At 37.0% G+C, this 27,981-nt stretch overlaps 1 protein-coding gene across 2 annotated transcripts in view; it reads left to right on the top strand.

Moving 5' to 3' along the window:
- The first annotated feature begins 257 nt into the window (after window positions 1–257).
- SCAF4 (SR-related CTD associated factor 4) overlaps window positions 258–27,981 on the top strand; it is a 55,770-nt gene continuing 28,046 nt past the window's right edge. For both annotated transcript variants that reach the window (XM_045785504.2, XM_045785503.2), the window contains exons 1-7: window positions 258–697; window positions 22,109–22,192; window positions 23,079–23,123; window positions 24,651–24,812; window positions 25,920–26,055; window positions 26,370–26,509; window positions 27,127–27,303. In XM_045785504.2, the coding sequence (XP_045641460.2) occupies window positions 668–697; window positions 22,109–22,192; window positions 23,079–23,123; window positions 24,651–24,812; window positions 25,920–26,055; window positions 26,370–26,509; window positions 27,127–27,303 (774 nt within the window). In that variant the 5' untranslated portion in view covers window positions 258–667. The remainder of the gene's footprint in view (window positions 698–22,108; window positions 22,193–23,078; window positions 23,124–24,650; window positions 24,813–25,919; window positions 26,056–26,369; window positions 26,510–27,126; window positions 27,304–27,981) is intronic.

The raw sequence follows: 27,981 nt of genomic DNA, 5'->3' as shown, positions 1-27,981 counted from the left end.
CGTGCCAGCCTCCCGACTCCGGGGTCCCGCGCTCTCCGGCGCCCTCGCCGGGGCCCAGCCTTAATGCCAGGAATCTCCCGGGCTCGCCGCCACCGCCGGCGGGAAAGGGCCGGGCGTCCCGGCGTCACGCGCCAGCAGCCGGGCGCGCGGCGCGCGGGACGGGGGCGGGACGGGGGCGGGGCCAGCGCGCCCAAGGCGGGGCGGGGCGGGAGCCGGGCACAGGAAGCGCTGGGAGGCCCGAGCCATCCCAGGGTGCCCCGCGCGGCGTGGACTCGGGCCGCTGCCGCCATCCCGCTGGCTAGAGGGGGAGAGAGGCCCGCCCGCTCGCCGGTCGGGCCAGTGTGGGGCAGTGCGTGAGGGCGCGGGGGGCCGTGTCAGCGAGACGCAGAGCGCAGCCGCCACCACCAAACGGACATGTTGGAGCCCAGCGCCGCCGCCGCCTCCTTTTCCTCATCCTCCGAACGGGACTGAGAGGGGGCCCGCCACCCTCCGCCTCTGCCGCCCGCCCCGCCGCCTCGGCCGCAGCCTCTTCCTGCCCGTCCTCTGGCTCCTCCGCTCGTCGCTTCCCCCCGCCCCTCGGGCCTGGCCGGTTCCCCGGCCCCGCTCCGCCGCGGCGCGAGGTCTATGTGACCGGCGGGCCCGGAGCAGCCGCCGCCGCAGCGCGAACATGGACGCCGTCAACGCCTTCAACCAGGAGGTGAGGAGTGCTCGGGGCTAGGGGGTGCCGGGCCTTCCGCGGGAGCCGGGACTCCGTTTCTCCCGCCGCCGGAGGTTTAAAGCTTTGGTCGGGGTGGGGACGCTTCCTGCCCGGGTTCCGGGGCGGCGGGGCCTGCGCGGAGCGGCCTGTGGTCCGGGAGAGGTCGCGGCGGCTACGGGAACCGACCCCACACCCCTCCCCCATCGCCCACCCCCGGGCGGCGACCTCGGGCTGCCCCCCTTGGCCCCTTCCGGCCTCCCCCAGACCGCCTCGGCGCCGGTTACTCTAACTTCGCCTTCTTTCAGGTCCCGGCGCTCTCGCTCTCTGCTCCCAGCCCCGTTACTGGCTTCGCAGTGCCGGGAGCCCGCAAGGGGCTAAGAAAGAAGCGCGGGCGGGCGTGTGGGGTTGGGGGCGGGGGAGCGGGAGCATCTGCCGGTCGCTGGGCTGGCGGAGCGGCTGCCTCGGCTCTCCTGTTGCTCAGGCCGCGGCGCGGCGGCGGCTGGACTCTGATCCCGGGTCGGGGAGGAGTTGGAGAGGGTGTTCATCCCCTTCTCCCGGGATTCACCCTCTAGGGAAATGGGGTTCCCAAATGAAGAGGGGTGGCTCCTTATCATTTCCAGTCATGAACACAATCCTCTTAATGGGCTCCGTGGCCCCAAAGTGACACCTAAAAAGTTGAATGGGAGAGGAGTACTTGCTCCGCCTCAGTCCGATAGAAAGCCGGCTTTGGCCTCCAGTCCCCCACCCTCGCCCCTCCTCCCGCGGTAGTTAATCCGCGCTCCCCTTCTAGGGGAGCATTTACATGTGAAAACCTCCCCAAACCGGGAACAAAGCTGCCTGCCGCCTTAAAGCTCCATAGTTTTATCTCTAGTCATCCAGGTGCTGTTTTTGGAGTGTAGAGTCCACACATCCTCTTCATCAGAATCTATTTGGGGGAGGGGACTTGACCACTGGTGATTTAAAATACGGTTACAGAATGGAAACTGTTGTCATGTGTTGAGTTGGATTCTTTTCCTTTTCCAAACACTAAAGATAAACCCAACATTGAAAAAGTCAGATGTAGTGCTGTAGCTCTAGATGTCTTGATACGGCGTTAAAAACTTGCTGCATCTCATAATGAGATTTTGTAATTTCACTTGTAACAGAATTAACGTGCAATAACTTTCCTTTAGATTTGCAGTTCTGTAATATGGGATCTTCCAGTAACACTACAGTTAGGACGTTTTATTGCCTTACAGATTATCCTAGAAATGATTTGTCTTCAACCGATGGGTGCATAAAATGTCTTAACTGGAGTAGCAACTAGCGTTCGGCAGTGATGATTTTCAAAATAACGAAATAATATTTCATATTTGATGGCAAGAGAATTTGTGATAATGCTCCAAAGATTTCAGGTTTGGAATTTTGACTTGGTTTCCTGAAGGCAAAATTCACTGGAATGTTGGCTTTGTGAGGGCAGGGAGTTTCTGTTCTTTTCTCCTTCCCTCACTATAGGAAGCAAATACTTGTTGAATGCTTAAGAATTTTACAAATGGTACAACAGTTTTTTAAAGATTATAAGTGCATTTCTTTCCCAAGATAAAAACTTACTTTTTTTAATGTCAGCTTTCAATGAACGAAGAAGGGGATTTTTTAGAATATTCTTAAGATCAGAAGTATTGAATTCTGAGGTAAGCATTGTGGAAGTTGACATTAAGCACATTAAGCAAAATATCTTATGTTCTGGAAAAGCGTGATCATTAGTTTTTACTTTGAAAAACCAAAATAAGGTATGCTACTGACTTCTCAAAAAAGGGAAATGGTATTTTAACCTTTTTAAAATGTACAAAATGAGAATTTTCCTGTCATTGTTCATCTTTCTGCTCAAATAATTTTTATTTCCATTCCTACTCTTTATGAACTGCAAATTACATTATGTTAGGTGTGTGTTGCCAGTTTTAACTTTCTTCTGAAGAAACTTCCTTCTAGAGAAATTAGTCTGACTTTAAAATTCATCCTCTTGTGCTATTTGATTTGTAGTGCTTCTCAGTTATTTCTCCCTATTCATGAAATGTTATTGGTTAGTTTCCTGTAACCTCAAATCCTCCAAACTTAATTTTATAAACTTTTAAGTGCTGTAAAGCTGTGTCCTGAGTACTGGTACTACCAAGGAGCTCTGTCCCCTAGAGCCTGATCTAATAGAGGACATAAGACTTAGGCAAATACCGTGTGATAGAACAGCTTCCTTTGGGGCTCTTAAAAAGAGCCCTGGGATGGCTATGGGGGATCAGCGAAGACTTGGGAAGAGAAGGTGGAGTCAGTTTTAGGATTTCAGAAGGTGTAGGAAGTAGTGATTGAAGGGCAGTAGTGCAGAGGAGTGAACAGTCGTTTGATTCCAAAGGCTACTGGAAAGTAAGATGGCAAAGTAATTTGGGGCCTGACAAGTTTCATGCCTGTCTAATGTGTTTAAATTTCACTTTTAGGCTCTGGATAAACTGAGATTTTAAGTAGTGGGGTGATAGAATCAAGAAAACTGCTTGGTTTGTATATATTGTAGAAGGCAGAGATTTGAGGAAGATTGGCATTTTGAGGACTGAGGTAGAACTGAGTAAAATCTGAACTTGGCGTGTCTAGTGGCAGGGAGAGGAGGGGAAGGATATGGGCCAGAGGAATCCATGGACCTTGCCATCTAATAGGCTTATAAGCACCTTTTGCCCCCACAGTCTAGGTGCTGGGAAAGTGGTAATGCTATTAACACAAGTCAGCAGTCATCAAAAGCATGTTTAGTGGAAGGGGAAATATGTTTGGTTTGAACAGGTTGAGTTTGAGTGGAAGAGTCATGTGGCAATTTTTGGCAAGCAGTTGGGTGGGGTAGGACTCAAAATTGGAAGCAACCAGGAAATAGAGGGAGACATCTGGGAGTCACTCTCAGATGTGCCCTGGAGAAAATTGAGAGGGGGTGAGAAAAGGAATTAATGTTTAATAAGCATCTATGGCGTATCAGGCATTTTATAAATACATATCTAATATTCCCACAGCCTTGCACAGACATCCATTTATAGATGAGGAAACTGATTTTCAAAGAAGTTAAATAATGATTGGCTCAGGGGCATACTGTTAGCTAATGGTAGAGCTGGTATTTGAATGCACATCTCCCCGTCTTAATTGCTGCCTAAAGATAATATTTTGTATAATACCCGGGGAGCAGTTACAGGTTAAGACTTAAGAAAAAAACTACTAAAATTTGAGAGTAATGGGATCTGAAGTTTAAGGTTGAATGGTAATGAAGGACATAAGGAAATAAAGGTCACAAATGTCTTTTTTGGAAGTTCGGTTCTGAGGGATTTAAAGTTGCTTAAAGAATGAAGGCAAAGAAGAGCAATTAACAGTGTAGTATGCAATGGTGGTAGGCCATTTGTATATTTATATAGCATGTATGTGGTCTTAGCCTTAGTAAGTGATGTTGAAGCCCTGGTCTCAGATGGGAGTAGAAGTTTGAGCATGTTGCGGGAGGGAAAGTGTAGAGAAGCACAGTTTAAAAATAAGAAGGCTTGCTTAGAACAAAATTGTAGATAAAAGGAAGGGTACAGGTAGCATAGGTATCTCTCCTGTATGAGAGATACAGGAAGGAAGATAATAAAAAGAATGAAGTTATTAAAGACACCCATTAAACAGTACTTTCATGGTAAGACACTTTGTTAAGTGTTGTAAAAAGATGAGTGAAAAAAATGGGTGACCAATTACAACTAATACTTAATTGTTTTCTGCTATATTTATATACTCCTTGATGTGAAGAGTTTGGTATTTTGTTAAGTTTGTTGAAGTTGTAGATTGGGTTTTTTTTTAATCCATTGATTTCGTTTTTAGCCTTTAATCAGTCTTCTCTGATTCCAAAAGAGCGTATCACACTTGGGGGGGGGGGGAAGAAACATCTCTGATTTTAAGACTTCTAACTAGGGGCAGCTGGGTGGCTCAGTCGGTTAAGCATCAGACTCTTGATTTTGGCTCAGGGTCCTGAGTTCAAGGTAGTTGGGCTCCGGGCTCAACGTGGAGTCTGCTTGAAATTCTCTCTTTCCCTCTGCCCCTCCCCCCACTGGCACAGGGCACCTGTGAGCACAGTCTTTCTTTAAAATAAAATCTTTTTTTTAAAGACTTTTAATTAAAGTATAAAAATACAGAGAAGATATAACAAGAATGGACAGTTGTTACTATTATAAGTGTTTTTAATTTAAACTTGAAATATCGCAAGTTAAAGTCCTTTCCTCCCACAGAGGCAATCAGAATGAATTTAGTATCAATCTCTGTGGTATCTAAGCAATATATAATCTATTTTGATATGCGTAAGTGGTATGTTGTACATATTTGTGGAGTTTTTTCACTCAAGTGTTGCTAATATTAAGATTTCATTCTAATGCTGGGTAGTATGCCATCATTTGAATAAACCATATTTTATTTATCTGGTTCCCCAGTTGATGAACATTTAAGTTGCTTCTCAATTATTGCTGACAAACACTGCAGTGAACTTTCTCAAACATGTCTCCATTGTATAAGAGTTTCTCTGGGGCTCTCAAACTTTGATTTTGACTCCTTTAACCCTTAAAGGTTAAGGACTACAGAGAGCTTTTGTATCTATGGATGATATCAGACATATATATACACATATCATATATCTTTGGGATATTTATCGTCTTAGAAATTTAATCTGAGAACTGCATTTATTGAAAATGACAAATCCATTATATTTTACCATAAATAACATTTTAAATGAAAAATAATGTTTCCCCCCAAAAAGTGAGAAGAGTGACATTGTTTTACATTTTTGAAAATCTCATGTAAACTTTGATTTATAAACCTGCGTTCTGATATTTACTTCTTTATTCATTTTCTTGCATTTAGACACGTGAGGTAGCCTCTGGAAAACTTTGTTGTACACTTGTGAGAATATGAGTGAAAGGGGCAAGAAATGTTTTGGTATTAAAATGAAAACATTTTTTTACCTCACAGACCACTGAAAAGAACTCAGACCCCCAGGGATCCTCAGATTATTTTAAGAGAACTACAGTGCTGAGATACTGAGGTGGTGTACATATAATGCTGTGTTGAAGTGCAGGAAGAAAGTACGAGAACTTTAACATTCCTTTTTTTCTTTAAAATCAGACAAATTAAGCTTTATGAATACTTTATGTATGAATTTATGTTGGTACACTTATCCACTGGGCTGTCAGTCTTGGACCACCATGTTATCCTGAGGGAAGAGTTGTGTTCCATATCTCAGTAGGGGGCTTGCCACGCCTTTCTTTTTTCCACTGGAAATTTTTGTGTATGGACTGTTGTATGTTTTACCTTTTCATTACTAAGTATGGTTATCTTCCAGGCTTTAAATCATATGATGAAGATACTTATATTAAGTATTTTTTTCTTAACCTGTTAATGTTCGTTTTAGTTGATTTGATCATTCCCTTCTTGGAGAGGTCTATCTAAAGCAGTGGACAAAGAGTTGACACAAGATTCTTATTGTGTGGAAGAGATGTAGAGGACCAGGCCACAGGTGAAGTAAAATTGGAGGTTATTTCTTGCCTCATTTGACCATGTTATGCTGTTACCACAGGAGTTTTAGATTATTAAAAGTTATCGTGATATTCCTCTGCTCTTTCTTGACTCTCAGAGAATTGCTTATCTCCAACAACAGTAGAGGTCTGGCCTTATGGTGAGTGTAATAACACTGGCTCATCAGAGCTTTCTCTTGCGTTATCACTGATGTTCTTGTTGAAAATATCCCCTACTGGCGTTTCATTTAGTATTTTGTTTCAGAAAAAAATTAGATGGACACATGATAAGGAATTGGAATAATGGAAAAGTTGGCTTATAAATCTTGTGAAACAGAATTCAGGACATAAAACTACCAGGCAGAAAGTTGACAAAATGGTAGTTGGTATTGGGGAAGGGTATTTTTTGCCAGATATAAATTGTATGTTCTCTGCCATGGAAGCCAAGTGAATATAATACAGCATTCCAAGTAACTTCCGTAGATATCTGCACACATTGAAATCTTGTTTTAAATATATTTTGGTAACATGGTAGGAAAAAAGTTGTTACATAAATGATGAACCTTAATATTATTCACAATATTTTTTGATATAATATGCCAGATTTTTTTTAAGCATACTTCAGAGCAACAGCATACAGCTTTAATGATGAGCTAAAAACAAGCTATACTACGTTATCAGCTATATAGAATAATCAGTTCACCCATTATTGGTTCAGATTTTTGGTAACATTAGTTGATTAATATTCTGTTCCTATGGAACAGGAAAAAGAGTTTGGTAGTAGTTCAGCTTGCCTTAGGACTAGGCCTTAAAAAGATCTGTTGAAAGCTTAGACTTGAAGAGAGATGTCTACATTTCTGTGTTAATATTACGTGTGATTAACAGTGTACTATCACGATTTTTTATTTTTGAAAACTATTAAGATTTCACAGACAGTATTATAATTTATTATACCCTGGTCACCTTCATCCTATTAAATATTTGCATGGTTTATGATTACATTTCATTGCTTTATAGCTAGAGCTCCTTATTGGTGCTTGTGAAGGCATAAATATAGAAACTGATATTCCAGTGAAGCACATTGTATTGATTAGTAGTGAATTCTCCAAGAAATCCAATATAACTCTGGAGTAAAGTTAAGAATTAGAAGCTAAGGTTTTGATGGAGTCACAGGGCAGTGGAGGGGGGTAGTGAGGGAGATGGAAGGGCTCAGTGAAAAGTAGAGGGCCATCCAAGTTCCTCCGAAAGTTATCATTTGTGTTTAGATAATTGGTGATTTTGGTAGAAACCCATGTGGGTCAGTAATCCTAGTTGGAAGAGACTATAGAGCAGTGGCACGCCTTGCATATTTGACATCCAGAGCACAATTTTTCTTTTTAATACATCATTCTTCTACAACAAAATTAATTCCAGAAATAATCATGAGAATGGCCAAGAAAGAAACCTGAACTTTATGCCAGTTGCAAATATGTATTACAGTGGAAAAAAGTTAATATTTTAAAATTGCGTTGATACTTTTTTTGGGGAAAAAATAGAAAAACTTACATACTGGTCTGTCATAATGACTTCACTATAATATTCCAGTTTCTTTTCAAGCTTTGCCTTCCGCATATTTGTCAGTGACTGTCAAGGTGATCTTCACATATTTGTGTTCCATAGACAGTTATATCCTGCTTGATCAATCTTCACCCATAATCAATTGAAGAACACTTTGTTAGTTTTAATTATGGAAAGTTGTACATAAAAGCAACAGACAAACACTAGTTAGGGAGTCTTAAACATAAGTTACCTTTGGTTAGAAATTTAGCAAAAAACCACTTCACAATAAATTCTAGAAATCTAGAACATCTTTTTTTCCACATTGATTGTAGTGACTTTCAAATGTTTCCTCAGTCAAAAAAAAATTCACTGAAATGTTTCCACCAAAAAATTCAGTATAGATTTCTATTAGTTAAACATTCTTTAAATTATGTGTAAATATCTACTTCCTTACATTTTCTTGAGTAGTAATGACATTCTCCATGATTTTTGTTCATGGATCTTCCTGCTCTGTGTTCCACTCTACCTTTGTTCAAGGCTGATTCTGGCTGTTCATAAGTACTTATACCAGAAAAAAAGATGTCAGAAAAAAGAATTGCACTCAGCTATCATATTTTGAATGTGTTCTTTAAACACATACACACGTATATAGGAACCACAGGATTGGAGAAACAGAGCGTGAGTGCAGGCTATACTAAATCTCTTTGTGGTGACTCTCCAGATGAACAGGTATGGCGAATTGGCGTGTTTAGGCACTGACCACAGAACTGGAGGATTTCCTAATGAATTTTCACTTAGAATAGATTGCTTATTAAAGGATATGTAGTAAAAAAATGTACAGATTTGATGCTTATGTATTGTTAAAACTTAACAGTAACCACAGCAGTAGATTAAAACTTAAGCATCTCCGTCAACAACATACTTTAGGGGAAGGAATATTTTATATCTGATATTATTTAGAATTGCCAGTGCTTAGTATGATAAAATGATTTCAGTCAGTTTTATTACTGTATTTAGAGTCTTTAGAGACAATTTACCCACTGATTGCCTGACCTGTATTTGCCTCTCACATTGTCCCACTGTCGGTATGCTGTTACCTTAGAGAGCAACTAGTTGACAAACTCTACAGTCTGTAAATCTCCCTCTGCAATATTTTTAATATATCTTTAAGCATTTTATCATGAGTATTCTACTTTTTTCCTCCTTTTGACTTTGTCAGAGCTGAGTTTTAGCTGAAGTAAAATTACACCCTGCTGAAAGGAAGCCTGTAATATGGAAATTTACAGTAATATGCCTTTTAAGCCTTTAGGAAACATAAAATATTCTTTAGACTTTAATGGGCGTATATCACCTCGTTCACCTTAATTAAGAGATGCTGAGTGATAAATCACTTTGGAAAGGACAGCCAAGTTTGGGGTTCATTGGAGATATGTTCAAATCTTTGTAAAGGCTTTAATTATTGTTTAATGTAAAAAATAGGCAAATCCATAGAGACAGTAGATTATTGGTTGGTGGCAGGGAGGAATGGGTATGGAATTTTTTGGAGGGGATCAAAGTATTCTAAGACAAAACAGTGCTGATGGCTGCCCAACTCTGAATGTGGTAAAACAAACAAAAAAACCCCGCTGAATTGTATACTTTAAAGGGGTGAGTTTTATGGTGTATGAATTATATCTCAAACCTGTTTTAAAAAATAGGAAAATGTTAGTTTTTAGCACATCGTTTCCATTGTTTTGTTGCTTGATCTGATTTTCTTTCAATTGAAAACAGTATCTAGGAGCTACCGAGTGAATCTGTAAATTATTTTGCTGATCCTGAATCCTAAGTTTGTTTTATAGGGTATCTTTAGTTTTTACATGTTATTTTAAGAAGTAATCCAGTGGGGCCAGTCCAGGGGAAGGACAGAAAAGGAATCCTGCATTTGCTCCTTAACTACCAGCCAGATGTCAGCTAATGGACTAAGAGTTTTATATAGGTGTGTCTTTCCATTCTTTTCCTTTTAAAGGTAAGGAAACCCAAGAGGTGGTGTGAATTGACCAAGGTCACACCATGTAGAAATGGCAGTTCTGAAATACCACTGAGTACTCTTAAGTACCCATCTGACCCCGGTCCATAGGCCCACGTGGTTGCGCTGAAGGTTTTTGAGCAGTGGGTCTTTGTCTGCTGGAGTGTTTATGAGGGGAGAGGGCTCACTAACTTTTTTCAGATGTAACAACTTTTGTACATCTGAAGCATGGTAGCAAGTGCACTATAATGTATACTTTTGGAAGGATTTGTAGAAGTGTAAGAATAATGAAGTTTGGTAAGTTTTTAAATCATGCATAAATAATCCATATTTAAAACTTAAATGCACTTTTAGGCATTTATATTTCTTTTACTAATTTATATTCACAATTAAAATTTTAAATTAAGGATTTTGTAAGTGCTAACATTTTCAGTTTTAGTCCCATACTTGTGCATAAATCCATTCATGACAACTTTGTGGAAATAACTGATTATAAATGAAATGCATTAAGTATGGGATGATTTTTCTTTTTCTTCTAATCAAGCGATTTTATGTCCAGGAACTAATTTTTATTTATTCTATTGAAGTTTAGGAGGAAATATTTAATTCACAAAAATGTGTTTTTTAAGATTTTATTTATTTACTTGAGAGTGAGAGAGAGCATGAGCAGAGGGAGAGGGAGAAGCAGGCCCCGCTGAGCAGGGAGCCCAGTGTAGGGCTCCATCCCAGGACCCTGGGATCATGACCCAAGCTGAAGGCAGACACTGAGCCACCCAGGTGCCCCTCACAAAAATGTTTTGTAGTCAGTTTGGGGGGGACATAAAGTTCACTAGTGAACAGTAAAAGTAATTTTACAGTCTGGCATCTGCTAGTAGAGCAATGGCATAGATAAAATACTTGCCATTTCTTAAAATCAAATGAAAAGAAAGAAGTGGAGGATTGATTACAGTTCGGTGAGGTGAACCAAAACGTAGCTAAGGAATAGAAAAATGACCTTGTCCTAAGGACCTAATTGTCCTAAGCTGGAACTGAATGGGTTAAAAGCCCTGCTAAAGAGAGGCAGCTTTGGTTCTAAAGTGAAAAGTTTGAGTGAGGGGTGCCTGGTTGACTGGGGTAGTAGAGCGTGGGACTCTGGATCTTGGGGTTGTGAGTTTGAGCCCCAGGTTGGGTGTAGAGGCTACTTTAAAAAATTTTTTTGCGTAAAAGGTAGATTCTTGGAAATTATAGGAGAGTTAGTCTTAAGTGAAGAATAAGGGCATACTTTACAAAGTAAGTTGTGAGAAATTAACTGCTTAGAAAATTAGTTCTGCCAGCAGCAAATGGTGACAAATAGGACTTGATGATATAATTTAAAAGCGGGGAATAATGCAGATGATGTTTAAACTGTTGTTTGCCATATTCCATTTTCTTTCTCTCTCTTTCTTTCTTTCTTTCTTTCTTTCTTTCTTTCTTCTTTCTTTCCTTCCTTCTCTTTTCCCTCCCTCCCTCCCTCCCTCCCTCCCTCCCTCTCTCTCTCTCTCTCTCTCTCTCTCTCTCTCTCTCTCTTTCTTTCTTTCTTTCTTTCTTTCTTTCTTTCTTTCTTTCTTTCTTTCTTTCTTTCTTTCTTTCTTTCTTTCTTTTCCAGAGAGCTCCAGAGCGGAGGGGGAGGGGGACAGTCCCAGGTGGACTCCCTGCTGAGTGCAGAGCAGACTCAGGGCCTGATCTCAAGACCCTGAGATCACTACCTGAGACAAAACCGAGAGTTGGGCGCACAACCAGCTTTGCCACCCAGGTGCCCCTGCCATGTTCTATTTTCTTAATGCACATAGAAATATAAGTAGTTAACTCAAAAATAGTTTCGTATTTAATATTAACGTTTTTTATTTGCACTTATAGATGTCTATTTTATAAAGCATTACTCCAAATTCTGGAACTAGGAGAAAAGTTGGAGTGTTTGTAGGAGGATGTAATAAGGTAAAACAATGTAGGAAAAGTATGAAAAATTTTTTTGAACTTGAGAATATTATGTGCAGCTCTGTTGCTTGTAAAAATATCTGATTAGGGAATCTTTAGAAATCTGAAAACTGAATTTTGTGGGGAAATAAATGGAACTATTTTCTAGTGTTTAAGTCAAATGAAAGACTGCTCAGTAGGAGCCGGGAGACAATGGTTTCTTTTTCCCGACTCTTTGTTTTAAAAGGCCTTGTAAATTTGCTCCATTTTAGGATATTTCATATTAATGCCAGACTGTCTTGTCTCTCTGTACCTTCCTCTAAGCAAGTTGAAAATTGGTTAAACGTTTGGGTTTCAAAGGACTTTTGACTCTATGGAAAGTATATAGAATTTGCTTGGCAATGAAGTATGTCAGTAGTTAAAGGGATACTTTCTTTAATTCTCAGAGGTCAACAAAGTACAAAGATAGTGACTTCTCAAATCTGGGTTTTATATCCACTGGGGCATCAGTTATTATAAAGATTTAAAGGAGCAGAATTTTGAATTTATTTTTTAAAATATGTTATAATAATTTTGAAAATTTTTGATGGCTGTTAACTTCAAAGACAAGGTTTAATCATGAATAACTTATATCTGATAATGATGGATCTATATATTTATTGTATTTATTATATTTATAATCAAAAGTTGAGAAATGCATTTGTCTCCCAAAGTTTTTCATTTTTAAAATCAATGGATTTTAATTTTTTTCCTTTTAAAATTAATGCAAGTTATGTAAACTTAAATTAGGAAATAAAAGAAAATACCATCCCACTGAATACCATTAACATTTTAGAGTGTTTTATTAGTCTTTTTTCCCTCCCACTTGTGTTTGGAAATTTTTGTATGGTTGCTGGATCTTTTTAATAACAAATTATTTTCTAATTTTAAAATAGTCATCATGGAAGATGTGAGCACATATGACTATTGTTTTAGATAAACTTCTAGAAGTGGAATGTTGGCTTAAAAGACGAGGTTGTGGGGTTGTTTTTTGTTTGTTTGTTTTTTAGTTCTTGATACATAGCTTTAAATTTCCTTCTGAAACTAAAACTCCCCAATTAGGTCTCATCAGCAGAGGGCTGTCTTTGCTCTATGCCAATCTACATTCATGCCAGGTAGACAATTGAAGAATTCTACCTCATTGTTTTAGTTTATACTTCTTTGATTATTGGTAAGGTTGAACTTTTTTCCTATGTTTATTAATTGGCTGTTGGGGTTTCCTTTGTTAATTGAGTTACTTTCCTCTGCATATTTTTCAATTTCACTGTCTCTTACTGTTTGTTCATGTTCTACTTTCAGGTAAAAGGACATGGTTGGGAGAAAGGCATTGTTCATGTGATTGGTTTGCAACTCTCTGTACGTCCCAACCCATCCCACATCATGTTGAATTGCCCAGTATTAAGGAATTATTAGTTTGAACAAACCTTTGGTAAAGTGTATAGAATGCATAAAGTGAAAGCCATGTAAAAAGAGCTGTTAACTATCCCTTTCCTAATTGTTCCAGCAATATTTTATAGAGTTGTCTTCAGGCTGTAATTAGATGGACAAAGCATCTTTGCAGAAAAGATGATTTTAAAAAGTTTTTTTTTCATAGTTGTTTCCTTTTGTTAAGAAATGCAATGTGTACTTTTATAAATTGTTTATATGTTAATAAACATTAAAGTTATGTTGGATTTAACTCTTGATTTGGTTGAAGCCTATGTGTCTGGTATATTGAGTCAAATGAATGAAAGGAAGATAAACTAGAATTAAATGCTTTGATATCTGCATCTGTCAGGAGGGAGATTTGAATACCAGCCTGTCACTGTAAATGTACGTATTTCCTTTTTGAAGCATTCGTATTTTTTCTTTAAAGTTTGAAAGTAAGTATTAAAAACACCAGCTTAAGGCAGAATTTGTCATCTTGGAGGTGGTAATGGCAAGGAAGGAACACTGCATATATAATCAGTATAATTCGTTATAAAATAAATTTCAGGAAAGCAAATTTTTTAAAGTTAGGGGGAAAAAGGTAGAGGTAAGTATTCCATTGAAAGATTCCTAAAGGAAACATTGAGGGATTGGGGGTTAGAAGAATTATTTAGACTAATATGGTCTTCTGATTCTTTTCACTGCTTTGGTAGCTCTATTTTAAAGATCAGGAGAAGGCACATTCCAGAAATCAAAGACTCAATGCCAATAACTTTTATCTTTGCTAGTTCTGTTAGTTTGTTTTATGAACTTCTAGAAATTTCTAATCTAGGAACCAGAACAGATACAATTCATAGCAGACCAAATTAAGCTTTTTTTCTTTTGTGAAGTGTTTTATCTAAACCAAATATTTCAGAAAGATATTTGTCATGATTTCATCATGAATAAGTTAGAAAAATACAGGCAGGATGAGTGTATTTTTAAGTGAATTTTAGCTGACAGGCAGTGTCCAAGGAATATCAGGGTTGTCCCACAGGTAGGTCCTTTTCTTACTAATTTAAAAAAAACCATTGAGTTGGAAGAAGGCATATAAAAGCACATTCATGAAAGTTCATGAAATTTATAAGCTGATCAGAGTAGCTGCTACATCAAGTAGTAGAAAATTATTTCCAGATGATCTAAGTAGATTGAAAAGACTGTCAGAAAACAGCATAAAGTCAACATGAAGATCCAGTTTTGATAGAGATTCCATTGAAAACAGTTTGAGGGTTTTAGTTCATATAGATGTGAGTTAACAGTGAATTAAGCACTGTTGTTTTGTTTTGGTGTTTTTGTTTGTTTTTGTTTTTGTTTTAATGTTCTGGGCCCCCTGAGTGGCTCAGCCGATTAAGCCCCCAACCCTTTGTTTCAGCTCAGGTCATGATCTCAGGGTTGTGAGATAGAGCCCTGTGTCTGGGCTCTAAGCTCAGCAAAGTCTACTAAAGTTTCTCTCTCCCTTTTCATCCGCCCCTTCCTGCCTGCATGTGCTCTTTCTCTCTCTCAAATAAATAAATAAATCTTTTTAAGAAAGAAGGAAAGAAAGAGGAAGTTCCTCCCTCATCCACTTCAGAATCCTAGAACCTATTATATCTTGTCTTACTTTGCAGATCCGATTGGGTTAAGGATCTTGGAATGTGTTAATTATCTTGAATTATCTAGATGAGCACAATGTAATCCTAAGAGTCCTTATACAAGAAAGGGAGGAAAGTCAGAAAGTGATGTGACAACAGAAGCACAGAGGTCAGGGAGGAGAACATGCTGCCCTGTTGGCTTTGAAGATGGAGGAAGAGACAGACCATGAGCCAAAGGAATGTAAGCATCCTGTAGAAGCTGGAAAAGCCAAGGAACAGATCCTGCCTTAGAGCCTCCAGAAGGAATATAGTAGCCCTGTCAACTCCTTGAATTCAGACTAGGAGATTCTGATCTCCAAAACTGTAAGATAAATTTGTGTTGTTTTTAAGCTGCTAAGTTTGTGGTAATGTGTTGTTGCAGAAATAGGAAACTTAAAAAAAAAAAAAAAAAAGCAATCCACTGGATTCCATTAACATGGTAATACATCTGGATGATGTCCATTTGGGGATATCATACTTAAAAGGAATTAGCCAGGATAGATCTAGAAATATCAGTTCACTAATAGTTGAAGAAGATAGTTGAGTGGGAGACAAGTTTAGTTATCTTTAAATATTTTATCATGCAAGAGAGATCACTATTCAGAATTGGAACAGGAGAAGGAAGGTTTCAGAAGGGAGATTGGAGGTTAGTGCACAGGAGGCCTCTGTAACCACTGGAGCTGATTAGTTATGAGTATTAAGCCTTATGTCACTTGGCGGGAGCTGCAGATATAAAAGTAGTTCTAAATTAGGTTTAAGTACCAGATGAGGTACTAAGGTGCTATACAGCTTTAAGAGTCTCTGATATATGTTATTGTCACTGTAGAGAAGATTTCTCTAAATGCAGTGTTTGAGGGGTGCCTGGGTGGCTCAGTCGTTAAGCGTCTGCCTTGGGCTCAGGGCGTGATCCCAGAGTCCTGGGATCGAGCCCCACATCAGATTCCTCCGCTGGGAGCCTGCTTCTTCCTCTCCCACTCCCCCTGCCTGTGTTTCCTCTCTCAATGGCTGTCTCTCTCTCTCTCTCTCTCTCTCTGTCAAATAAATAAATAAAATCTTTTAAAAAAATAAATGCAGTGTTTGAATAGTAGATATAATACAAAAAAGATATTACGGTAAGCCATAACAAAAAATTTAAACTTGGTGTGTGTGTAAAGATTCCCCGGGCAGTGTATAGCTTTATTTAGTGAGTCACTTATATGTCAGGTACTAGGCTGAGATTTATGTATATTATCTCATTTAATCTTAATAGCCTTATGAGATGAAATGTATACTGTTAATCCCCCTTTTCATATTTAAAAGATCCTCGAGGTTTAGAGAGGTTAATTAAACTTGTCAACGTTTATACTGTTAAATAGCAGAGTATCATGTAACTTGACTACCTCAGACTATGAATTCAACAGGTGTTACAGGCCAAATATTCTCATACTTTACCTTCTCTTGAAACTATTCCTTACTGATACAAGGGATCGTGATGAATGATTCTTCATAATTTTTAGACTACTTTGTGTATCAGGCTTCTCTGTATGTCATGTAGCAAGACTGTTCACATTTATACTTTTTGTAGTCATTCAGCTAGTGACAGCAAAAAGCCAAATACATCTGTTGCTGGCAAAGTGTGTTTTTTCTACTCCTGCCTTCCACAGGGGTCTTGTACCTTTTTCGGCCTACTGCTTTTGCTATTTTGTATGAGAATTGCCTGGGTTTCTCTGGCTGCTTTGACATATTTGTTTTCATTGACAGATTACACTAATTGTGAATAGAGGCTGTAATAGTAGGGAGAGTGCTGCTCCTGGTGATATTTATTGAGCACTTGCAGGTGATACAGTAGTCATTTCATTTGCAGAAAAACCAATTCAGTTCTCCTTGAAACCTCTGAAGTAGATAACTACCATCTTTTTTACACGTGAGGACACTGCATCCTACAGAGTTATGTAATTTGCCCAGAATTGTGTACATGGCTGGACCCAGAATCAAAACCAGGTCTTTCTGACTTTCCCAGAATACCCAAATACCTGATTTTTTTTTCACTAGTAGAGTTTGTTGGAATTATAGTAAATTTTATGGTTCTCACGCTTTTATATAAAGCCAATAGGCTTTTTTCTTGAGGTTTGTTGGCTGAGATTGGATGTTGGTCAGAAATAACTAGAGCCCAAATTATCTTTACCCCTCTTTCTACTCTATATATACTATCTATTCTAAACTTGATTGAAAAATATGAAATTTTTTTCTAACTTGACGGTCTGCTTTTTTTCCCCACAGTTTGTTCATAAGAAATATGTTAATGGCTTGAAGAATCTATTCAGTATTGAAAGTTGACAGCAGTTAGTTTAGGCTTTATTTCCCTCATTTCTAAAACAAAAGAATTTTTCTCTGAGTCATTGCCTTTGACTGTCACCCCTACAGTAAGATTTATAATTTTACATAGAGAGGTGTTTTTGCATACATACCCACACACAAAACTGAGAAATTTCACCAAATAGTACTTACCCTCACTGTGTACAATGCTGTTTATTTTTTATTCTATTCCACTAAAAAAATTCTGTCACATCCATTAAGCTCATTTTTATATTCTAATGTATCTCAGCCCACAGTTTGAAAAACACTCCTGGATTATTTCTGGATTCTTTCTCCTTTCAACAAAATTATGTGTGGTGGTAATAATAGGTAATGTCTGTTGTGTACTTACTCTGTGCTAGGTGCTGCATTAAGTGCTTTTTATATGTGTTGTTTGTTTTAAACTCCCCTTAGTAAGTAGGGGCTATTATTTTCATCGTACAAATAAAGAAACAACTTCTCATAGCTAGCAGGTGTCAGGATTTGCCAGAGAGTTGATTATTGATCTTGTGTTCTTAACATTACTTTAACAGAAATTTATTGTTTTTAAAAATTCAGGAACTATAATCTGAGTCTTAGGTCACCACAAGGTTGTATACTTCTGAGAGATTCCTCAGCCATCGTGTCAATTAACTCTTTCTTATCTAAGAATATTAAATTTCAACTTTGCTCTATATCCAGTTAAGGACTTAGTACCTCTGACTTACTGCTTGGCTGGACATAGCAGTTTACCTCTTATGTCACTTATTTTTTGTTTTTGTTCCTGTTTTCTTTAAGTCTTTGGTTCCAGTCCCTCCATAACAGTTACATATTGGTATACTTTCTTACTTGGATCTACATGCGTGTGTGTGTGTATAATTTTTTAAACTTATTTGTAGAGTCTATCATCTTTAATGTCTGTGTGTTATTCATTCATCCAGGATAATGTATTATAGTATTAATGAAATGATTTCTTTATTGTTAGGTAGTTATTGGAAAGAACTTGAGCTTTGGGTAGTGGTGGACCACAGCTTAAATTTACCACCTAATTAGCTTTATGATTTTGAGCAGATTCTTGAACTTTTGTGCTTCAGTGTTCTCATCTGTAAAATGGAATTATATTGTCTTAACTACCACAACAGCTATTAGTGTTTCTATTTAAATAGGTAGTGTCAGTGCACATAGTTAGAGTAAGGTATATCAATTTCAGCATAATTTCTGGGTCTATGTGACCAGTGAAGGTATTGATCTAGATATCAGGGAACCTTTTTGCCTTCTGAAAGGTAAAGACTGATGAATTTGTGCTTTGAAGAACTCAATAAAATAAACATTCATTGAGCTTTTAAAAGGTAATTTTTTAAACCTCCAGTTTTGAAACTCCTCTGCCTGTAGTGTTGTTTTTCTTACAAATTATACCAAATACAAATTTTCAGCTTTAATATTTAAGAAAGGCATTTGTAAAGGAAAGGTAAAGAACATCTAAAAAGAAACTTAAATGTGATAAAGGCATTGCAGTGCTCACAAGTAAGAGGTATTTTAGCGGTGGTCATCTGTAAAGCACTGAAACATGCCTTTGCCTCCTCTACGTACCAGTCACCGAGCTTCACACTTCCTAGGCACTCAGAAATTTGTTAAATTAATGAAAAATGATCCAAAACTGCATTTCTACCTCCTCACCTGCCACTTCTTTACCAGTTGGATTTTGAAATCACTTTCAAAAACTGGTATCTGTTCAGCCACCTAATAGTCAAACCGAACAAGGTTTGGTTTGCACTCTTAACCATTGACCATGCCAAATGCCTTTAATTTCTGGTATTTGGCCTGGTTTTATTCATTTGTGCAACCCCCTTTCTCTATTCCACAGTGGCATTTTTTATATACTCTAGCTTATATGCTCTTGGCTTTCTTCTTACTACAAACTTTACCTCACCCATACTCATGGCTTTGACTCTGTGACTTTTCATTTTCTAGCCTGGACCTTTTCTGTGTTCAAGATCCATATTCTCATGTCTGCCTGAATTTCAGTAGCTATCCCAAATTAAATTTAGTATGTTTAGTCATTATCCCTGAGTCAATACAATATATAGACAGGCACAGATGACTGCTTGATATTTTGTCTTTATTCCCCATCATAGTTAATAGTCTTGTATGTATTTAATCCTTAAGCAGTATTGTATTAAGGGTATGAATGTGCTGTTACTGGGAGCTGTAGGGGCTCCTGGGGAGGCTTAGTTATTCAGCGGCTGCCTTTGGCTCAGATTGAGATCTAGCCCCGTGTTGGGCTCCCTGGTCCAAGGGGAGCATGCTTCTCCTCTCCCTCTGCCTGCCTCTCCCCCTGCTTGTGCTCACTCTCTGTCAAATAAATAAATAAAATCTTTAAAAAAAAAAAAAAAAGGAATTGTGAGCTATAAAATCTACACATTATAGTTCAAACCCATTCCTTGGGCATCATCCAAAACAGATACAAGTAACTTTTTAGTATCATCTCAAAACGGGTGGAAGAGAATCTGTGTTAGTTAGTATGATTTTTTTCTCCCAAGTTTTTATTTAAATTCTAGTTAGTTATTAACACATGTGGTGAAATTGTTTTCAGGTGTAGAATTTAGTGATTCCACACTTCCATATAACACCCAGTGCTCATCACAGCAAGTAATACCCATCACGCATTTAGCCCATTCCCCACCCACCTCCCTCCAGTTGTTATATGATTAAATAAAATTATATACCACTAAATTTAATTCCTCCTTATACATTGTAGACACTCAGATGTTGGTTCCCTCTTCTTTTCCCAAGTCATCCTTTTTTCATGAAATGTTTAACACCCTTTTTACTGTCTCTTAGGTAATAGCACTTGAGGGTTCTCTTGCTGGTATTTTGCATGAATGGTTATACTGCTATATGATATAGTCTGTATTTTAATTTTTTTAACAAGGTGTAATTTAAATATAGACTATGGAGTATTTTATCTGATGGTACATTGGTCTGTCTTGTGTGCTCAGTTGGCTGAGGTTTTTTAATATGGCAGGTTGCTTACTGCTGAAGTAATCAGGAAGTGCTTTTCACTTAGGCTGCATGAAAATATGATTCTCTAAGCTTTTAATGACCAGAGAAGTAGTTCTTACTGTTGTTCATTCTTAAAGATCGTGTATCAACTTTTTTGCATCCCCTTTCTCTACATTAAGGTACAGAGAAGGAAATAGAATAACAGCTATAAACAGTTGTCTTAATAAATTTTACAATTTATAAATGGTAAGAATATATCCTTTATAAATACATGCCATATATTTTATGCAGTGTTTACATTTTTAGAATTTGTATTTAAACTTTAATATTTTAAACTTTTTTCAGTTCCCATCGGTTTATATAGTCTCAAAGATTACTGTCTCCTTTCTAATTGTTTTCTGTTAATGAGCATTTATTCTCAAGGATAATTATTACATTGGTAAAGAAATAATAAAGAATCGTGACCTTCTTTAGAGAATCACATTTTTTAAAATAAATTCCTTTGTTAATATCTTTGTGTTTCTCCCATTTTTTCTTATCTTAGTATACCTATGGAAGAATTCTACCTTTCTCTGCTTAAACCAGAGTATCCGGTTCTTGTATTATCTCTGACATTCCATGCCTTTTCTAATATTACTGTTACTGTTAGCTATAGTCTCATTGTGTCTGTAGTTGTCTGAAAAACTGTGAAAATTCTCTGAATTTTTTAGGATATGTTGCCAAATAGCATTATTTACCCTATGAAAAGAGACTTTTATACTTCAGGTTAACATCTTAGTGATCTAGTGAAGATCTGTGTCTTAAAGATTACGTATTTGGAATATCAGCATTATTTGGAAAGAAATGGAAATATGATTCATATAAAGCCCTGAAACTTAATTACTTCACAATATCTTTTTAGGGGTGCGTGGGTGGCTCAGTTGGTTAAGCATCTGACTCTTGATCTCAACTAGGTCTGGATCTCAGGGTAGTGGGTTCAAGCCACACTGTGTTGGGCTCCACACTGGGGGTGGAGCCTACTTAAAAAACCAGACAAACTACAAATTATCTTTTGAGAAGTCCTAGGGTGAGTATGTGCCCATGATTAAACAAAAGCAAGCTGGTGCCTGGGTGGCTCAGTTGGTTGAGCTTCTGACTCCTGGTTTAGTCTCAGGTCATGATCTCAAGGTTCTGGGATGGCGCCCCCACATGGGCTTCCCGCTCAGTGGGAAGTCTGCTGGTCTCCCTGTCTCTCTGCCCCCCTACCTCCCCCATGAGCAGATGAACGTGCACGCTCTCTTAAATAAATAAATTTTTTTTTTTAAACCAAAACAAAAGCAAACAGAGAAGAATTTAAGAAGCTAGATGTAAGCTTCTTAATGTCAGGATTTTATCTTTGTAACTCTCTATGGGCTCTCATTATGTCTTGGTTGGATTTAAACTTTGAGGGAAGCAGTATGCGTGTGTGGTTAAATCTCATGGGGAGCACCTGATTGTTAGATTTACTGTCATGAGATTTGTTAAATATGGTGCCATTTTTATGCTTGACTAAATCAAGAAATTGTGAATTCCAGCATTTTAAATTTCTTGCCTAATTTAATACATCTTTCTCCAAATGACCCTTAGAATTATTTGAAGTTCTCCAAAATCTCAGGTTTGCATTAAATATTGAGTCATACTGTTGCCACTTTCAGTCCAGAAACCCCTGGTATGTTTCCATTCAAATTATTTTTGAGTTCTTAAGTAAAATTTTATAGGTTTTTCAGTTACAGATTTTGTATATTTTTTAATGTTTTTTCTTTCTTTTCCTTTTTGCTATTTTTAATATCTTTTCCCCTGGTATTTTCGTGGTAGTGTTGCAGGTATATAGGAAAGTGCTTGGATTTTCTTTACTAGCTAAATTGTTCAACTTCATTCCAAAAGTTTGTTATTCTTTTAGTTGATAAATTGCATTATCTTTGCAGACCTGGGGGGAATTGACCTCCAGCTTTTAATTTTTAAATTATTTTTGTTTTTTAAGCTCTTTTCACTTATGGATATGAAACCACCCATCTCTCGAGCCAAAATGATTCTTATCACTAAAGCTGCTATTAAAGCTATTAAGGTAAGAAAATAAATTCGAAAAAATGTTTTTGGAATTTTGAAAATATTGTTAAATGTGAGAATTCATCCTGTTAGCCTAGGCCTGAATCAAAGAGTACTAACTAGCTTTTGCTGAAGATGCGATAATACAGTACAGTATATTTGTACTGTAACATAGTATTTCAAAACCTGCTTTTTTCATTTTTTGGTGTTGTTTAGTATCTCCCCCTTTATATTTTTTCCAGCTTTGTTGAGGTATAATTGACAAAATCAAATAGATTTAAAAATATAATAGAGCATGATGCTTTGATACACATACACGTTATGAAGTGATTTACACGGTCAAGCTAATTAGCACTCCTGTTGCCTCACATAGTTGCTGATTTGTGTGTGTGTGTCAGAAAGTTGAATTAACAGAAGTAGAGAGTAGAATGAAAGGGAATTTTTCTTTAAGTTAATTCTTGTCATAAATCAGCTGAGTATGAGCTTCATATTTCTATTAAAAAGAAAAAACAGCTCAGGCTCCATGAAGTTCAATTTTTTTCCTCAAGATCACACCTAAAAAGCTGACTTACTTTAGAAACTGCATTATTTAATTCCAGTTCACTGTTCTTACCTGTTTCATAAAGTTGCCTGAATATACTGCTTTATTAAGGTTTATTGATTAAAAATCTAAGAAAAGGACCTTCTTTTCAGGGGGATTTTTGTAGTTTCTGTTTTAGTTAATTCCCTTCTGATTTATGATTGTTCACTTGTTGACTAGGGATTATTTGTCATGGTTCATTCAGTATTATTTTGAGAATTATTCAGATTATGCAAATTTTAAGGTTTTAAGTATTTTCTAATTACATTACTGAATATGTAGAAATATGTAAACTGTACAGTAATTTTCTTTTAATTCTTTTCAGCTTTATAAGCATGTAGTTCAAATCGTAGAAAAGTTCATCAAGAAGGTAACTATCCGTTTCATTATTACCTCATTTTAGTTATGATCGGTATTTATAATTTACTTTGTAAATTGTAACTTGGATGCTTGCTTCTAAAGCCACTCTACAAAAAAAGTTGTCACTAGGTGTTCTGGTTAATTGATTGAGCTTGTTTTTTTTTTTTTTAACAAAACAAGAATGTATAGCAATTTTGATTGAGCACTTAGTATGAGGTAGGTACTCAACAAGTTTCCCATGTACTCAGCATGACTCTTCCCTGAGTCTGATGTGCCTCCTCTGCCATTTGTCCTGTCTACTTTGTTGATATTTAACTTGCAGTATTTCAAGTGAAATAACTTTGTAAGGTTTTTCCGGCTTTTCCCTGCTCCTATCACAATTAAATCATTTTTCAGTTTTACAGTTGTATCTGGTTTTATAACCATGTGATTAGCACACATCTGTCTCACCAGAGGACTGAGAACAGAGATGTAGACATCTCTGTCTTCTCCCCCAACCTGGAGCTGTGCCTTGTAGTACATACCAACAAATGTGTGTGGTGGCATTGTCCTTGATCCATGGCCTTTGAATACTAGCTGAGAGAGAGGAGTTAGAGTCCCAACAGACCAAAAAAATGATCAGTAGAAGTTGTTATAGTAGCAAATCAAAGTACAAATAAGTAAAATGGAAAAAAATTAAAATTACCTACATGCCACCGCCCCAAATTACTATGATATTTATATTTGGATCTGCTCATTTTTTTAATTATGTACACATACATTCATAAAAGAAAAACTGGTGACATTGATAACCTGTTTTTCCCTCTGAATTTATCATAAAACGTCTGCAAAAAGTATTCCATTGCATGATTGTTTCCACAGTTTACTCATCTAATTCCTTTTGGACATTTTCGCTTCAGTGGCTGGCCTTAAGGAAAAAATTAGATGCGTCTTAATGGTTTTCCTTATGACAAATTTCTAGATGTAGGATTGTTGGATCAAATAAGGCTTTGCTTTTATTGCTAAATCATCATCCATAAAGGTTGTACCATCAGAAATATATATAGGTGTCTGTTTCTCTTTTCTTTTTGTTAATTTGGTAGGCCAAAAATGTGATCTCTCTGTTAAGTTTTTCTTTTTTCTGGTACTTCAGTAGAATTAAAATTGATGTTGTTAAAATTATCTTTTTGATAACTTTAAAAGGTAGAAATTATTTTTTTAAGCAGAATGAATTGAAGTAGAGAGTATCATAATAAGTGGATTTGTGTGGAAGTGGCTTAGGGATTGGTAAAGTAATGTTGATTCTGGGAAATTGTGGGGAGGTAGAGGGATCAGAGGAAAAGTAAAATATTGGGGATCTGAAGTATCAAGAGAATTGGTAGTTTGGTACAGACCTGTGGGAAATTTGACAGCCTAGCCAATAAGAGAGCTAAACATTCAAGCAATTTCTAAATAGAAACAGTCACTGGATATACAGAGTTTTGTAAAAGGGAAATTAATGGGTGTCAAATTGTGATTTTGCTTTTCTTGTATTAACTTTGCATCTTGATCTTTGTAGTGTAAACCGGAGTATAAGGTTCCGGGATTATATGTAATCGACTCAATTGTGCGACAGTCTCGTCATCAGTTTGGAACTGATAAAGATGTTTTTGGGCCAAGATTCTCTAAAAACATAACTGCCACATTCCAATATTTATATCTTTGTCCATCTGAAGATAAGGTATAGCTAATAATTTTTAAATTAAAACTTGTATTTCTATATTTATTTAAATCTATTTTAAATGTATATCATATATTTGAAAGAGAATTATAGGGTGATCTCTGTGAATTTGAAACAAAACCCAGTGTTTTCTGTTGTGGCCATCTCATGTTTATGTATTTTCTTGTGAAATTCTTCTGGAATGTTGTACTGTTGAAAAAGGAGTTGGAAAGATTTACTTGTAGGTGAGTGATAAATTCTGCCATAGAAAAAGGCGCAGTACTCATCTCATATTGTTGGTTATTCCAGAAGGAAGGGACCAGTAATTGATGCCTTTCTCCAGCATTTGGAGAGGCTGGAGCATAGATGGTATTCATTAGCAATCAGACTACAGTATTTAATTCCTCATATTTATAGCTGATTTTACTATGTACTATAAAAAAGTAGAAGAACATTACAGACATAATAACTGGACTCCAGTAGGTGGGAGAAATGCACTGCTAAATCTACTCAGAAGAATGAAGAAATTTACAGCAAACAATGTATTTCTTGGAGGAGTGGTTCTTGTGGGAAAAATACACAAGAGAAAAGATCATTTCTTGAGTAGGACATAGCATTATTCCCATGAATAACATCTTTTCTGGATCTCCTTCATCATATTTACTGGGCCATGAAATGACTTACCTATCAGTTACAGACCAGTTTCTTAAGTATTTTAACTGTTAAAATCATCCTGAAGAAATTCTTCACTTCATTTACTTTTCTAAGATAATTACTTTTTTTTGTCAGTGATGGTATTTCTTTGTAATCACAAATAAAATACAATGAACACTTGAAATACATTGTTTATTATATTTGTTTTGATTAGCTACGTTATATTTATTTTCTGTTCCTTCCCCCTTATTTCCCCCTTCTTTGTTTTTTACTCTAGTTTATACTACTGAAGAAAGGCTGATTAGAGTAGTTTTAACCAAGTTGTAATTTTAAAGATAAAAATTTTTTTCTGTTTATGAAACAGACTTAGGATGGAAATATTAGCTTAGAGATTTATTTCTTTTTTAGTTAGAGGTGTAAGACATTATTTATGCTAATATTTATTGCATATTCATGTTTTGTTACATATAACAGAGTAAAATAGTTCGTGTGCTGAACCTTTGGCAAAAAAATGGAGTATTCAAAATTGAAATTATTCAACCTCTTTTGGACATGGCTGCAGGAACCAGTAATGCTGCCCCAGTAGCAGAAAGTGTTACTAATAATGAAGGTATGGCCAAGTATATCTTTGAACTTAGAAAATGGTATAACTTTTGTATATGAGAAGTTTGGAGTCTGTTTATATTGGTGGAATTTTTCAATAAGAAAGACATTTGAATTTACACCTTGGAAGGTATGGTTTTCTTTTCACAATTCTTATTTCTAATAAAAATATGCTCTTTCATGTATTTGCTATAGTACAGATTCTAGTACCATGATCTTTATTTTTCCTGTATGTTAATGGAATGTTATTTTAGTAAAAAATAAAACGGAAAATGTGAAGATTAAAGTTTTTGTAGGTCTTAATGACCTTTTCTTTTTTAGGTTCACCTCCACCTCCAGTTAAAGTTTCTTCTGAACCGCCCCAAGCCACTACAAACTCTGTACCAACTGTACCACAGTTGCCCAGCTCTGATGCTTTTGCTGCTGTGGCCCAGCTGTTTCAGACAACTCAAGGGCAACAGGTAAACAACCTATCTCAATATTAAATTCCTTGCAGTTAGGTACTATTGTCAGTTTTTATTTTCCATTCCTAACTAATGGGCACATTCAAGGGAAGAAATATTTCTACTTTTCACCTAGAAAAGCCTTTACTAGGCAGGTAATGGCATAGGGATAACAGGGGAAATGTGGGAAAGGTAAGAAATAAGGGAGCCATACACTGAGCAATAGCAATACCCCTGTGAAGAGAACTTCAGAACTGCTGGCTGGTTGGTATTGTTGCTCATGATTCTAGCATTTTGGATTAACTTCAAAATTATTTGGATTGGAGATGATTTTTACATTTTTCTAGAAAACATTTCTTTACCTTGTTCACAGTTCAGTTTATTTTCTCTTTTTGACTGTCATTTTCTGCCCAGTGGGGTATCAGCATACATATTTAACCTTAAATGACACACATTGTATCCCTGGTATTTATAACAGACTTAACCTTTACTAAAAGGTGTATTCTTTTTCCAGTTTACTTTGTGTCTATGCTATTTTGAGTCACCTTTAAGATTTTTTTTTTTTCCAGTAAATCAATCTTTGATACTATGGTTATACTTTGTTATATGGTTTATCAGTTTTCCCATTCTTTAAGCTTCAGCAGATCCTTCAGACTTTTCAACAGCCTCCAAAACCACAGTCTCCGGCCATTGACAATGCTGTGATGGCTCAGGTCCAGGCTATCACAGCTCAGTTAAAGACAGCTCCTGCACAGCCACCGGAACAAAAAGCTGCTTTCCCCCCGCCTGAGCAAAAAACTGCATTTGACAAGGTAGGCTTCTCTTACATAACCCACCTTAACTGTTTCTACCACTCAAGTTGGGATATGGAAGTTACTTCCTTACTTTCTCTCTGGATTGTTCATTTTGTTGTTTTTTAGTTTAAGGGATTTTCCCCCTTGATAACAAAACATTGGTTATTTTTCCTGGTTATAAGTGTGTAATATATACTCACTGCAAAAATTTTCAGTAAATAGGAAGTAGAAAAGTAAACAGAACTTTCACCATTAACCTCCATACTTGGAGATAACTACTGTAAATTTTTGCTGTATATTCTTCTGAACTCATTTCCTGTGGATATAGTTTTTTATTTGGTCTTAAAATGTATGTATATTATAATACATAATGTATGTGTATTATACATAATATGTAAATATATATATACACAGGGTTTTTAACTTGCTTGTTTTGATCTTAATCCTCTTGTCTGTTGTCATTGTTAAGATTAGTAGATTTAGATCTACATTTTTACTGAGTGCTTATTATGAGTAATAGTCCATTACAAATACATATCACAGTTTAGCCATTCCCCTATTGATAGACTTTTAAGTTACCTTTTACTTTTTGCTCTTAGAACTTAGTTACCATATGTATAACTTGAGGGTTTTGTTGGTTCAGTGTCTTCCAACTGCTCTGTTGTAGGCATGTTTAAGGAGCTGCAATTTAGGATA

Source organism: Ursus americanus, chromosome 4 (genome assembly GCF_024610735.1).
Source record: "Ursus americanus isolate L20-20 chromosome 4, mUrsAme1.1.p, whole genome shotgun sequence".
In the NCBI taxonomy this organism is placed as follows: domain Eukaryota; kingdom Metazoa; phylum Chordata; class Mammalia; order Carnivora; family Ursidae; genus Ursus; species Ursus americanus.
This window is presented reverse-complemented; position numbering and strand designations above follow the sequence as displayed.